The sequence below is a fragment of the Stegostoma tigrinum genome, chromosome 6, assembly GCF_030684315.1.
Source record: "Stegostoma tigrinum isolate sSteTig4 chromosome 6, sSteTig4.hap1, whole genome shotgun sequence".
In the NCBI taxonomy this organism is placed as follows: domain Eukaryota; kingdom Metazoa; phylum Chordata; class Chondrichthyes; order Orectolobiformes; family Stegostomatidae; genus Stegostoma; species Stegostoma tigrinum.
The window spans coordinates 83428776-83444145 of record NC_081359.1 but is presented as its reverse complement, the minus strand read 5'-3'; the positions used below and the strand labels follow the sequence as shown (position 1 = coordinate 83444145).

Below are 15370 nucleotides of genomic sequence, written 5' to 3'. Positions count from 1 at the left end.
TACAATTGCCACAATACAGAAAGATGACCTCAATTCAGTAAACCAGGATATGGAAGCAGCCTGGATAGAGATGAGGAATTTAACAGTCAAAAGGTTGCTAGTTGGTGTTGTGTACGTGCCTCGTAGAGGTAAGGCCTTGGGGAGTGTTCCTGAACAAAGAGACCTGACATACTCTTCACGATCCATTACATCTCCAATTTTGGTGTCAATTGCAAACTTATTAGCCATACCTCCTATGTTCACATCCAAATTATTTATATAAATGACAAAAAGCAGTGGACCCAGCACCAATCCATGTGGCACACTGTTGGTCACAGGGCTTCCATCTGAAAAGCAACCATTTACCACCGTCTGTTTTCTACCTTTGACCCAGTTCAGTGTCCAAATGGCTAGCTCTCCCTGTATTCTACGTGATCTAACTTTGCTAGCCTGTCTATCATGAGGAACCTTGTTGAATGCATTACTGCAATAACTCCTTTACTCAAAATGGGAGGGAGGCAGAAAGCAGGAAACTACAAGCTTAACATCCATTATAGGGAAACTAATGGAAGTTATTATAAAAGATGTTGTAACAGAGCACTTGGATAAGTTCAAGGTGATCAGGCAGAGCCGACTTCGTTTTGACAAAGGGAAATCATGTCAACTAATTTATTGGAGTTCTTTGAAGACATAACTGTTGCTGTCAATAAAAGGGAACCAGTGGATATGTAGTATTTGGATTTCCAGGGCCTATTTAATAAGGTGCCACATCAAAGGTTATTGTGGAAAATGAAAGCTCATGGTATAGGGGTAACATATTGGCATGGATCGAAGGTTGGCTGGCTAAAAGGAAACAGAGAGCAGGAATAAGTCAATCTTTTTCAGGCTGGCAGGATGTCACGAGTGGTGTGCCACAGTGCTTGGTGCTGGGTCTTCAATAGTATACAATTTATATGAATGATTTGGAAGAACGGATCAATGGTATTGGAGCTAAATTTCTGATCACACAAAGATCGTGAGTTGTGAGGAGAACATAGGAGCCTTCAAAGGGATATAGAAAGATTAAGTTAATGGGCAAAGATCTGCCAAATGGAGTGCAATATGAGAAAGTGAGAAATTGTCCATTTTGGCAGAAAGAATAAAAATGAAATACATTATCAAAATGATGAGAGGTTGCGGAGCCGTTAGATGCAGAGAGATTTAGGTATCCTAGAGCATGAATCACAAAAGGTTAGTATGACGTACAGCAAATAATCAGGAGAGGTAATAGAATGTTATGGTTTATGACAAGAGGAATTTAATGCATGGGTAAAAAAGTCATGCTTCAGTTATATGGGCATTTGTGAGACTGCATCTCGAGTATTGTTTACAGTACTGGTCACCACGCATGTGGAAGGATATTAATGTATTGGAAGCAGTTCAGAGAAAGTTTATGAGATTAATATCTGGAAAGACTAGAATGTCTTATGAGGAAAGGCTAGTTCGGCTTGGCCTGTGTACTCTGGAACAAAAACAAAAATTACAAGAGAAAGTCAGCAGGTGTCACAGCATCTGTCCAGAGATATGTCGGACAATGTGTCGGATGCAGTGACCCTTCATATGGAGAGTGAGACAGGAGAACTAATAATAGAAAACAGGAAATGATTACTGAACTGGCCAGTTATTTTGCATCAATTTTCACGATTGAGTTTAGTGTAGCATTCCAGGAGCAGAAATAAATCAACAAATGGAGGAAATCAGAAAAATTTCAATCATGGAAGAAGTGGTGCTGAGCACATAATTGGATCTGTAGGCTGACAAGTTGACTGGGTCCTGACGGATTTCATCTGAGGGTCTTAAAAGAAATGGCTAGTGAGTCAGTTGATGCATTAGTCCCAATTTTTCGGAACTGTTTTGATTCGGTGTTGGTCTCATTAGATTGGAAAATACCAAATTTTATTCAAAAAAGATGGAAATAGAAATCAGGAAACTACAGGCTAGTTAGGTTAACATTTTCTGTCAAGAAAATGTTAGAAGCTGTACTAAAGAAGTATAAGTGCAAGGTAATCAGACAGACTCCGCACGATGCTGTTAAAGGGAAATCATATTTGGTCAATATATTGGAGTTCTTTGAGGAGCTGACACATGTTGTAGATAAGAAGAACCACAGGATGTAATGGATACAGATTCTAGAAGGCAATTGATAATGTGCCCCATCAAAGGTTGCAGCAGAAAATGAAAGCTGATGGTGTAAGGTGGTAGCATATTAGCATGGATAGGTGATTATCTGGCTAACAGGAAGCAAAGAATAAGCATGAATGGTCTTTTTCAGGTTGGCAAGATCTAACAACCATATGTCACAGTGATAAGTGCTGGGATCTCAACGGTTTATAATTATACAAATGACTTTGATGAAAGAACAGAAGGTAATGGTTGCCAAATTTTCTAATAACACAAAGATAGGTAGGAAAGTAAGTTTGGAAGCAGACATAAGGAAACTACAAAAACACACAGATACGTTAAGTGAATGGGCAGAGTTGTGGAGAATAATGTGGGAAGGTGTGAAATTGTCCGGTTTGGCTGGAAAAATGAAAAAAAAAGCATATTATCAAAATGTTGAGAAGTTGCAGAGCTTGGAGATGCAGAGAGATCCGGGTGTTCTCATGCACAAGTTGCACAAGGGTAGTAATGCAAGTGTAGAGGGTAATCAGGAAAACTAATCAATTGTTGTCATTTATCTCAAGGCGAATTGAATAGAAAAGCAGGGAGGTTATGCCTCAGTTTCATTGGGCACTGGTAAGACCACAGCTGGAGTACTATTCACAGAAACCTTAGCATACCTTACTTATGGAGGATGTGATTGCTTTGTCTTACGAAGAAAAGTTGGATAAGTTAGGCTTTTACCTGCTGGAGTTAAATAGGGTAAGAGATAACTTGATCAAAACATATAAGATCCCAAGGGTCATTGACAGCGTCGATGTGTAGAGGATGTTTTCTCTTATGGTAGAATTTAGAACTAGAGGTCTGTGTCTAAAGAACAGGAGACAACCATTTAGAACAGAGACTAGGCAAATGTTTTCTCTCAGGAGTTCATAGGTCTTTGGATCTCTTCCTGAAAAGATGGTGGATGCAGAGTCCTTGAATATTTTGAAGGCAGAGGTAGATAGATTCTTGTTAAACAAATGGGTAAAAGGATATGAGGGGTGGGCAGAAATGCGGATTTTTAGTTACAATTATATCAGCCATGATCTTTTGGAATGCAAAGAGGCTCTTTAGGACTGAATGGCTTACTCCTACTCCTCATTCAAATTCTCATATATATGTTCACGTGATCAGTGATGGGACTGCAACTAGTTGCGGATGCAATGAAAACTGATGACCTGTTTAGGTCAACAAACATACAGATTCTGCCGAGACTTCAAGGAAACACATGCTACTAAATTCTCCTAAGCAATGGATAGCACCTACTTTGGGGCAAGCTAGTAGAATTTTGGAACAGGCCAAATCTAATGTGTTAAAATCATTTTATAGTATCAATTTAATTGCACAACATTTTCAATGATTTGGTTTGTAACCCAAGTTAACTTTAAACAGAAGCACAGATTCTAGCAGGCAGGTGAATAAGGAAGGATATGGCACACAAGACGACCAATTTCAAATGATAGAAAATGTTTTGAGAGAGTTATTTGACCATGTACTGAAAGCATAGTTAGTACTGGTCAGTACAGAGCACTTGTGAATATTATATTATTTACACTGCAGTTACAGACAGTATTGCTTGGTCCATGTCTGGCTATAACTTTGTGACTCATCTATTTAGAAGAGATGTCTATATATACATGGTTAAACACAAGTGCCAAGCTCTGTCTCAGCAATTACATTTCTAAATATTTAGGCAGTGTGGGTAGAAGAATCTGTATTGTCTAATTCATTATTAATAGTAGAACTCCCTTGGGTAATTTTTAAACCCTGTTTGACATCATGCTGAATGTACACACCATGAGGTATTAAACCAAAGTAGAGTGAGGCCACCCCCTGCAGGAAGTCTCACATTACTTCACAGTTGAATCAGATCAGCCATGATGAGATTTACAAGATAGCCTTAGCCTGACCAAAGTAGAAACTGCTATTCACAACAAAGGATAAGGTGTAGTTGAGCAAAATTAGATGCCGGGGTGTATCATTCAGAAATTAAACACTAATCAGGGCGAGCTTGACTGACACAAACAGAGTTTTCGGTTCAGGTAACCTTTTGTCAGAATGCAAGAATTGTACCAACATTGCAGAGGTGAATGATAGTTTAATTTGTCAAGCATGATGGGACGTTTGAGCCATCTTGTTTGAAAAGGACATAGCTACAACAGAAAGGACTCAGCAGCATGGTCAGGATGATTACATGCTGTGCAGTGCAGAATGTCTTCAAGATACAATTTGAGAATCTTCTTCTGTGACTGGTTGAGACATAGTCTTTTTTTATTACCCATGTCAATTGTCCTTCGCAGAACAATAATGCACGAAGTATGTAGGTTGTAATAATCTGCGATACCCTGTTCAGGTGCCGCAAGAAAAATTCCTAAGATGAGGAATGTGAACATTGATTTCTTCATCCCGGTGGTCTGTCCACCAATAACTTGAAATCCATATGTGTCTCATTGTATCCCACTTTAGGTAGGTTCCTGGTTTTGTGAAAAAGTTCTGATGATTATCCTCCATTTAATAGCAACTGATCCATGTAGAAACTAATGAGATCTCTAGTCTCATTCTGTCAGCTGCACGAAAACAATATGCATATTTCAATGATTAATCAACTATGTCCTGCTACAGAATGGAATGGTTCAGTAACTTAATTTCACAGCAGCAGTCAACCACTTGATCTTGTCCTTGATGTGGTTTTAATTTCTGGCTACAGCAGGTTTGATAGCTCTGTTATTTCAGAAAGTTTTATTTCTGTAAGTAGATCTCTTTAGAAATAAGGAACTATGATTACCATGTTTTGCATCGTTGGTTTTAGTGCCTTTGCTCTTGAGCCCAAACAGAATAAGTATAGCTGCTTTGTCTATTCAATGATACCACTTTTATTCCGGTTGAGAGAGTGTTCGAGAACAAGAGAGAAAGATGGTGGTGGAATACTGATGGGATTTTGTATAAATGCGGTTTCTGTCAAACATATTAGATGAATTACAGAAATGTTTGTTTAAAAAATGGACATAGCTTCAGTAAGGAAAACAGTAAAAATAGTAAAGACAGAGTGTATCAAATCACCGTGATTTTGTACAAGTACCAAGCAGGAGCCACTTTAAGGAAAGACCCTGACATGACCAAGTGGAGCCTACAATCCAGAAGTGATTTATGTGACTAATGAGCAGCTGTAGTACTGTTCAGCTATTGAGGCTTAACTTCCATATTTATTCCTTAACAATCCTAGCATTCAGCTGGTGCACAGGTCTTCAATGTCATAGTTTTGCGCCCGCTGTAATAGGCCATGATGCACACAATGGGTCCTTGGAAGATTTCAGTACATCATGAAATAGATCAAAATATATTTAAATTTATATTTTGATAGTTTGAAATGTTTTTGTTTTGGTGGTGCATGGTGTAATTATCCAATCATCATATTAATGTATTTACTATTCTAGCATCAACTCCTTATTGAATAAGCAAAAACTCGTTATCCATGACACTGTGGTTGATGATGGCAAGCTTTCTTCTTTGATTAAGTCAATCAACAAGCTTTTCAACAGCTTGTCCAAGAATGATTCCTCAGTCAGGAAAGCACTACTGGCATGTGAGTTTGAGCATTTTATTTTGTAATACTGCAATATGCCTAATTATTTGATAACTTTAAAGGCAATGTAATTTAAATAAGAAATAAAATGTTCAGTGAAAATAATTTTTATACATCCTATATCTAAGTTTTTTGATGTAATGCTAGTTCACTATATGTACATTGACCACATCCTACACTACCTCACCAGCACCTCACAGTTCTCAGATTCCTTATTGGCATCTAGCATTGAAAGAGCAGAGATTTCTGTTGATTAAATATTGGGCAGGTTGAAGCCATTGTTTTCTGTTTCTCCTCCAAACTCCATTTCCTAGCTACTGGCTTCCCACTCTGCCCTTGGTAACTATCTAAAGTTAAAATAGTCTGTTCATAACCTTGGTATCACATTTATGTCCAAGATGAGGTTTTAACGTCACATTCATGTCACTATCACTACTTTAATCTCTGTAACCTCATCCAGCTTCACTCTGCCTCAGCTTACCTGCGGCTGGAAATCTCTTTGGCTTCATTATTTCTAAACTTGGTGATTCCAAAGCATCCCTGATTGGTTTCCCAAATTCTACCCTCTGTGGACTAAATTGATTCATTCATGGGATGTGGGCATTGCAGGCAAAGAAAGCATTGTTACCTATCCTAATTATTTTTAAACTCGCTTGAGCACTTCCAAATTAATCATGTTATTGTGGATCTGTTGTTATACGTCGGCCAGACCAGGTAAGGATAGCAGGTTTCCTTCCCAGGAGGACATTAGTGAGTCAGATGTATGTTCACAACAATTGATAATAGCTTCATAGTCCCCATGTTCCGATTAGATTTCAATTCCAGATTTTTGGAATTTGAAACTTGAAGTGATCCAAACTTCTGGTGCTTGATCTTAAATTGCACCAAACGCGATTTACCTGTGTTCCTCAATCTATGCTGTTGCCCCATCAGGCCAAATTTTGATTTTAAAATTTTAAGCCTTGTTTTCAAATTCTTCCATGATCAGGCCCCTCCCTGTATTGTAATCTATCTCAGCCCCTTTAGATGTATGCCCTTCTCCAATTGTAGACTCTGACCTCTTATCCATCCCTGATTTGAGTCACTCCACTTTTAGATGGAAATGCCTTCAGTTGAATAGGACTTAAGCTTTGGAATTCAGAAGGGGAAGGACTGATGAAGTGGTCATATCACTGGACTTGTAACAAAGAACCCCAGATTAATGTTATGGGGATGTGGTCTGAATGCCACCCTGGTAAATGGTAAAAATTAGATTCAATAAAAAATCTGGAATTAAAGCCTAACCTAATGACAACCATGTAGCTATTGTCATAAAAGCTCATCTGGCTTTGGAAATCTGCCATCTGGCCTACATGTGATTACTGACCTGAGGACAGGACGGAAAGAGTTGTGCTGGATGTCCTCAACATGGACTATTGACCTCAGGAAATCTCATGGCATCAGGTGGAGCATAAGGAAAGAAGGAAATTTCCTGCTGATTACCACCACTGCTCCTTGTCCGGCTGATGAGTCAACATGCTTCCATGTTGAACACCACCTGAAGGAAGTGCTGAGGATAGCAAAGGCACAAAATGCACTCTGGGTGGGGTGGGTCCATCATCAGGTGTGGTTTGGTACCACCACTACGGACAGAGCTAGATGCGTCTGGGAGGAAAACTGGCTAGACTGGAACTGTGACAAGTAGTGAGAGAACCAACATGGAGGGAAAAAATCTATGTGACCTCATCCTCACCAATCTACCTGTTGCAGATATGTCTGTCTATGAAGACATTCGTAACAATGACTGCCGCTTGAGGAGACAAAGCCCTGACTTCACATTGATGTTATCCTCCATTGTGTTGCATGGCACTACCACTGTGCTAAACGGGACAGACTTTGATTAGACCCAGTTACTCAGCACTGGGCATATATGAGACTTAGTGGTCTGTCAGCAGCAGCAGAATTGTACTCAACCACATAGCCTGATTCCACCACTAAAATCAGGTGTGCAGAAGTGAGGCTCAAAGCAGACTGGAAGAACAGCATCTCAGTTTCCACTCGGAGACCCTGTAGCTTCAGGACTCAATATCCAGTTTACTAATTTATGGTCTGAACATCATCTTCCATGTCCTTTGCCCAACTCCACATGGGCTACTTTCATTGTAACCATTTTCACCTACTAATGGTTCCGATCATCAACTCTACTTACTCCCTGACTCATCATTATCCATCTCTTTGGCTGCTTAATTGATGTTTTTCTTTGGGATCCGTCTCCACACATTGCATATTCTTCCAACCATCCCTTCCCCAAGCAACACACACCCTATCCTCAGCACATATATCATCTTTTCTTAGTTGTCAACAGTTCCAAAGAAGTGTCACTGGACCCAAAATGTTGAATCTGCTTTCTCCCCACAAATGCTACCAGATCTGCTGAGTATTTCCAGCAAATGTGTTTTTATTTCAGATTCCCAGCATCCACAGTTCTTTGTTTTGTTTTAGTATGGAAGAGCATGCCAGGAAATATGTCAGACACTCCTAAAATTGAGGTTTCAGCCTGGTGAAGGTGCAACACATGTCTATGCCCAGTTCTGAGTAGCTAGGTCTAATCAAAGTCTGTCCCATTTAGTACAGTGGTAGTGCCATGCAACACAATAGAGGATAACATCAATGTCTAGGTGCATGCTAAACAGTAATAACAACATGCAATCGGGAGGGCTGGGTGATCCTGCAACTAATGAATCAGATCAAAGTACTTCAGACCTATCACATTCAGATATGGATCAGGTTGTTCCATTGAAGAATTCACTGGAGGAGGAGGCTCCACAAATATCTCCATCCTCAATGATGGGAGAGCCCAGCACACAGTGCAAAAGAGAAGGCTGAAGCATTAGTAGAACTCTTCAGCCAGAATTGCTGACCAGTTGATCCATTTTGGCTTTCTCTGCAGATTCCCCAATCACCGCTACTAGACTTTGGCCACTTTGATTCATTTCATGTGATGTCAAGAAACAGCTGAAGGCTCTGGTACAGTAAAGACTATGTGCCCTAACAACATTCCAGCAAATTTACTGAAGGCTTATGCTCCAAAGCTTGTGGCGCCCTCACCAAGCTGTTCCAAAACAACTACAACACTGGGCATCTATCTGACGATGTGGAAAGTTGGCCAGGTCTTTCCTACATGCAAAAACTGAAACAAACCTGATCTGGCGATTACTGTCCCAACAATTTACTATTGATCATCAGCAAAGTCAGTTGTGTTATCAAGCAGCACTTGCAAAGCAATAATCTGCTCAATGGTTCTTAGTTTAGGTCCTACAAAGACCATCTTCTGACCTCATTATAGCCTTGGCTCAAGGCAGTTAAATTCCAGAGGTGTGGTGAGCATGACATCCCTTGACAGCAAGGAGCATTCACCCATGTGTGGCATTGAAGAGCCCTAGCAAGACTGAGGTCAGTGGGATTCAGGAGGAGCACTCTCCACTTGTTGGTAGCGTAGCTAGCAAAAAGGACATTGTTATGCTTATTGGAAGTTTAGGTCCAGCATATCACTGCAAGAGTTTGTCAGGATAGTGTCCTAGGTTCAATCATCTTTGGCTGCTTCATCATTGACCTTGCCTCTGTCATAATGTCAGGACTGGGAATGTCTGCCGATGATTGCACTGTTTTTTGCATAATTGGTGACATCTCAGATACTGTGAATATATGCAGTAAGACCTGGACAATATCCAACTTAAGTGGCAATAATGATTTAAACCACACAAGTACCAAGAAATGATCAGTTCCAAGAAGAGAGAATCTAACTGTTGCTCCTTGACATTCATTGGTACTACCATCACTGAATCTCCACTACTAACGTATTTACTAATGCTATTTATCAAAAACTGAGCTGGTTCATCCATGAAAGTACTGTGGCTACACGAACAGATCAAAAGTTAGGAATTTTGCAGCAAGTAATTGACCTCCTTTCTCTCCTAAGCCTGCCCACCATCTACAAGGTGTAAGCAGGAACATGATGGAATATTCCCGACTTGCCTGTTGAGTGCAGCTCCGAAAGCAAGAAGCTTGACACCACCCAATGCAAAGCAAACCAATCAATTGGACACTTATCCACCACCTTCAACATTTGCTCCCTTCACCACTGACACACAGTGGCAGCAGTGTACTTCATCTACAAAATACAATGCAGTAAGTCACCAAGGCACCTCTGGATGCACCTTCCAAACTCACAATCTTTACCACCTAGAAAAACAAGGGCAGCACATACATGGAATAACATTATCTTTCAATCCCTCTCCAAGCCGTACATGAGGTGACTTGAACTATATTGTCAATCCTGTACTGTTGATGGATCAAAATCCTGAAATTACCTCCCAAACAGCACTGTGTGTCCCTCAACCCTAAGTATTGCAGGTCATTATTACCTCCTGTGGAATAATTAAAGGTTGATAATATACACTGACATAGTTAATGACATTGACCAGTCATGAACAATAGCAGAAAATCTCTCTGCCTCTCAAGTCCACTTTTCTTCTTTGACATTCTTTTTAATTTTTTTGATTAAACTTTTGGTCATCTGTCCTAGGTATCTCTTTATATGTATCGTAAAACTTTTATTTATCCCTATTCTCCTAATCAATTTTGTTCAGAGATGTTATTACACAGCTCTAGAGCAAGTGGAACTTGAACCTGGACCTCCTGATTCAGGGGTAGGGATGCTATCACTGCACCCCAAGAGGGTCCCCAAATGCTTTATAATATTCTTGTGAAGCACTCTAGAATGCTTTATTATATTAGAGGTGCCATATACATCAAAGTTGTTGTTCCTGTGGTGGTGAAGGTTTGACAAGTGGTTTGATACTAATAGGAGTTGTGCTCCAAAAAAGAATCTACAGGAAAGGCATTTCATTTAAAGGAAATTACTTTTTAATTCCAGCTTTGTGTGCTCCTTTCACATTAATCTTCTATGTTCAATAGTTAGACTTCACCAAAAGGAAAACATAACAGTAATAAATTACAGCATATATCCTGCCAGATCACATCATTGATGAATAGCAGTTGCTTAGTAATATAAGGCCACGGGACATTGTGATTTGTTTAAAGAATAGATACACTTCAGTTTAAAGTATGTGTGCCTTAGTATTAATGTGCCTATTCCTCAAAAATGAGGTCATATTTCTTGCTGTTATCAATCCCTTTCAATTTCTACCAGACCTCTGCCAGTTGCACCTTTTATTTGCTCTGGAAGAAATTAATGTCTTAATGAGGGGTCCTTATGATTGCCTGGTATTTCCCTTTTACAAGCCACTACTTTCAATTTAGCACATCTGTGTGAGATTAGAATAGCAAACTCTTCAAGGAAAATACAGGCACAGTCAGTGCTTCTTTCGCCCGCTCTGTGCTGCCTGACTGTCCAGCAAATTTCAGTCAGAGATCAACAAGACCATCTCCTGTCTCAAAACCGACAAAGCAATCGTATTAGGATCCCCGTTAAAGCCAAGTACCTTGTTTTGCAACACCATGGACTGAATTTTATCTTACAAGAATGTGTGGGTTGGAGGCAATATGCGATGTTAAAATGCTAAAATTCTGAAACAGGAATTTAACCTGCCTCAAATCCACCCAGGCCCAAATTTAACAGGGGCCGCATGTGGTGCAATGACAAATCTAGGGGAAGCAGGTGGACTATGAGGACTTCATTTTAACAATCATTCTTTTTTTAACTTCAGGCAGCCAAGTTTTCCTTTACAGCACAACATGTAGACCATGAACAAAAGGACTGTAATCCCATCTAGTTCCAACAAGCTTTTCAATAAAGCCCTTGGCTCCTGTGATTTTTCTGCCCCCTGCCCATGCAACCAGATGCTCCTAATCCTGGCTACCATCTGCTCACCAATCCAATTACCATTGGGCCTCAGTGTAGGACTCCACAGGCCACCATGGGAACCCCACTCTCACTACATTTAATGCGCTTTCATGATCCAGATACCGTCATCCGCCCTCACCGCAATTGAGACCCCACCATTATATAGGAAACTCCAAGCCCTATGCAATGATGACCCTTGAATTCACCTTCTCATTTTTCATTACAACCAGCTACTCTCTTACATTTCATTCTAATGAAGCAATCTTCCTAGATCAAAGAACTCCAAAGGTGTCTTAGCATTACATCTTAAACCTGCCTCTGTCTTCTCCTTCCACAACTTCTTCGACTCTCATGTTTGATGATTTCTTCATACGCCACATTAACCCCTCTTCCATAACTGCTTGCATGAGAATATACTGAGAAAACATGCTAAAAGAAAAGTCACTGGACCCAAAACATTAACTCTGACTTCTCTCAATAGATGCTACCAGACCTGGTCAGTTTTTCCAGCAATTTCTGTTATTGTTCGTTGTTGATACTGAATGAACTGTTCCATCTCATCGCATCATTTCACTTATCATTTTGTTCCTGATAACAAAATTAAAATATTAAAATTAGAACTTGAAGAAATATAATGTTGAATATGGTTAGAGACAAACTGCAGATGCTGGAATCCAAGGTAGACAAATGGGATGCTGAAAGAACACAGCAGGCCAGGCAGCATCTGGAGGAAAAGAGCAGGCAAAGTTTATCCAGTCCTGAGGAAGAGTTATAACCCAAAACGTTGACTGCTCCTTTCCTCCAGATGCTTCTAGGCCTGCAGTGTTCTTCCAGCCTCCTGCTTGTTGAGAATGTTGAATATGTTTATTTTAATGAGCTTATTTTCTTTTCTTTGAACATCACAGATGCAACGACTGTTACTTTTGATCCTGTGACTGCAAATGAAAACCTTATCCTTTCAGAAGATCGAACAATTGTACGCTACACTGATGCAATTGTAAAGGCTCCATATAGCCCCAAACGATTTGATGACACTTTATATGTGCTTGGTTCTCAAGGATATACATTTGGCAACCATTACTGGGAGGTGGTGGTGAAGAGTAAGTCTGATTGGGAGATCGGGGTTGCTTATTCGTCCATACCTAGGAAAGGCAAATGTTGGTTGGGTAGGAATAATGTATCGTGGTCTCTAGAATGCAGCTCTGAACAGTATACTGCGTGGCATAATAACATACCTCTAAAAGTTAATGTGAAGGGAAAGCTTGAACGGGTTGGTGTTTATTTGAATTATCCTGGGGGTGTGTTAGCATTTTATGATGCTGAGGCAATGACACTGTTAGTTCCCTTTTATCACAAATTTACTGAAGCTCTTTACCCTATTTTAAATCCCTGCAACAGTAAAGGAGGAAATTTTGCACCTTTAACAGTTTTGCAGCTGAGAGGAATTTAGCCTTCATTGTTTCAAAATTTTCTTTTATATGATTTCTGTGACATACTGTATCTTGCCAAGCAGGACAACCAAAGGATTTGGCAGGGGTAGGTGATGGGAATGGTGATCTTGTACCCTTTCAGATAGCATTCACTAACAGGTAAAATTGAATGGAGTATTAAAGAAGCAGTGGGCCCATCCTTATCAATATCCAAATAATCATTGTTTGTCTGTCTAGTGGAAGCTCTGACTTCTGCCTTGCATGGTATGTTTGCTGCCATGGACATATAGACTGCTGCCATCATGTTGCAAATATATACCAGTGTTCAGAAGGGGCCTGAAAGATATCACAACAATCGTTCATCAACCATACTACTCGGATTGCTGAGGCTTCACTCTTGAAAAGTGGCAGGAACATTGAGCATGACCCTCCTGCCCTCTCTTGGGGGACAATTATAGTGGCACAGCAGCCCGATGGTTAGCAATGCTGGCTCGCTGTGCTGGGTAGCTGGATTCAATTCCAGCCTCGGGTGATTGTGTGGAGTTTGCACATTCTCCCCATGTCTGTGTGGGTTTCCTCCGGGCGCTCTGGTTTCATCCCACAGTCCAAAGATGTGCAGGTTAGATGGATTGGCCACGCTAAATTGCCCATAGTGTCCATGGATGGCTAGATGGATTAGCCATGGGAAATGCAGAGTTAAAAGGATAAGGTAGGGAGTAGGTCTGGCTGGGAAGGTCTTCGGAGGGTCAGTGTGGACTTGATGGGCTGAATGGCATGCTTTCGCTCTGCAGAAATTCTCAATTAAAACACTGAGCTTCCTATCACTGCCGCTCTACCAATGCCCTTCCTGTGACCTGTCATGTAGCCAGCCTATCTCCTGCCAAGAACAAAAACAAAGTTGCTGGAAAAGCTCAGCAGGTCTGGCAGCATCTATGAAGGAGAAAACCGAGTTAAGGTTTTGGGTCCGGTGACCCTTCCTCAGAACTATCTCCTGTCGGTCTTGCCAAGATGGTGTAGTCTGTTGGCAGGGTTTCATTTCCCTGAGCTGTTCCTTAGTGTCCTCCAACAGTATTTGCAGTGTTTCTCCACTGAAATTCATCAGTTATTCTGCAGCTAGCGGTGTGCTATTGGTTACAAACATTAAGACAGGAAGACAAGAGTAAGAGAATCTACAAGGGTGACCTTTAAATGATGGATCAAACACAGATGACATAGAATGAAAGTAACAAGATATCAGGCATTGACAGGCATGATTCACCGTGGATGGTAACGTACCAGCTGGGAATTGAGAGTTGAAAAAGCAGTGTTATATCTTGCAGTCAATGGCAGCTTACATCTCAAGGAATCCTGAAATCTTCATAAAATTGTATGCTCTGTCTACTTGCTGCTGAGTGACAACAGAGAATGAAAGATACTCAGCTGTCTTTGAATACTGAATATCAATGGCTTTCTTGACAAGAAAGTGGACAGTAAGCTATGTGGTGATGTGAGCACCTCCAGCTTCAATTTGGAATAATCCAGAAGCAACAAGTTCATTGTCATGCTTACCTTTACAGCCACTGCCAATATGGTTCTCAGCCTGCTCTGAGGCTATAGTAGTACCTGTAGAAGGTAGTAGATTTCAGTGAAATCTGTCAGGAAAGAAAATTACTGTTCAATCTGTGTGGGTATGATTTCCTGCTGAGAGTCGTCCTCTTCCTCCTCTCCCTTCTAGTAGCTTGCCCTTTAGTCTGCTGCCTCTACTCAGTATTTAAACTATGCTCTATTTTAAGGGGGATTCTGAGCCCAGCCCTCATGTCTGAGTACAATAGATTTGTGCAGAAGGCTTGAGTAACAAGACCTTTAGTATTTGCTGAACCATTTCCTGCCGATCTTAACAACCTTAAAGAATGCTGGAAAGCACTAAAGACTCCTTCAGTACTGGCAACTATCAGGAAAAACAGGCTGGAATCAGACCCTGTCTCCTGGCACTGTGAGGCAGCAGTGCTAACCGCTGAGCCACCGTGCTGCTGGGGATGGTAACAACATCGAACACATTGTTTATGACTGCATCATAAAAAACTTAACATAATTGTTTGATATTTTCTTGTCAGCTTTTTGAATGCAAATGATACTTCCCCATTCTAAAAGGCCTAATGTTTGAACAGGGACTGAGAGTAGGGCAGTGAAACTAATGCTTGATTTTTGCGGTAAAGTGTTGGTATGAAAACAATGGACTACGTAAATATGATTGTATATATCCTCAAAAATAACAGAGGAATGTTACAGCAGCTTATAAAGTGTTGATGTGCCAATCTTTCTAAAACAGATTTTCAGATCATTGGACCTTTCCCCAATCAATATAATAAATTA

At 40.4% G+C, this 15370-nt stretch overlaps 1 protein-coding gene across 1 annotated transcript in view; it reads left to right on the top strand.

Annotated features, from left to right (window-relative positions):
* Nucleotides 1–15370, top strand: part of LOC125453572 (E3 ubiquitin-protein ligase TRIM62-like) — an 81513-nt gene that overhangs the window by 44329 nt on the left and 21814 nt on the right. The window contains exons 5-6 of the mRNA XM_048533338.2: nucleotides 5595–5743; nucleotides 12494–12754. Of these exons, the coding sequence (XP_048389295.2) occupies nucleotides 5595–5743; nucleotides 12494–12754 (410 nt within the window). The remainder of the gene's footprint in view (nucleotides 1–5594; nucleotides 5744–12493; nucleotides 12755–15370) is intronic.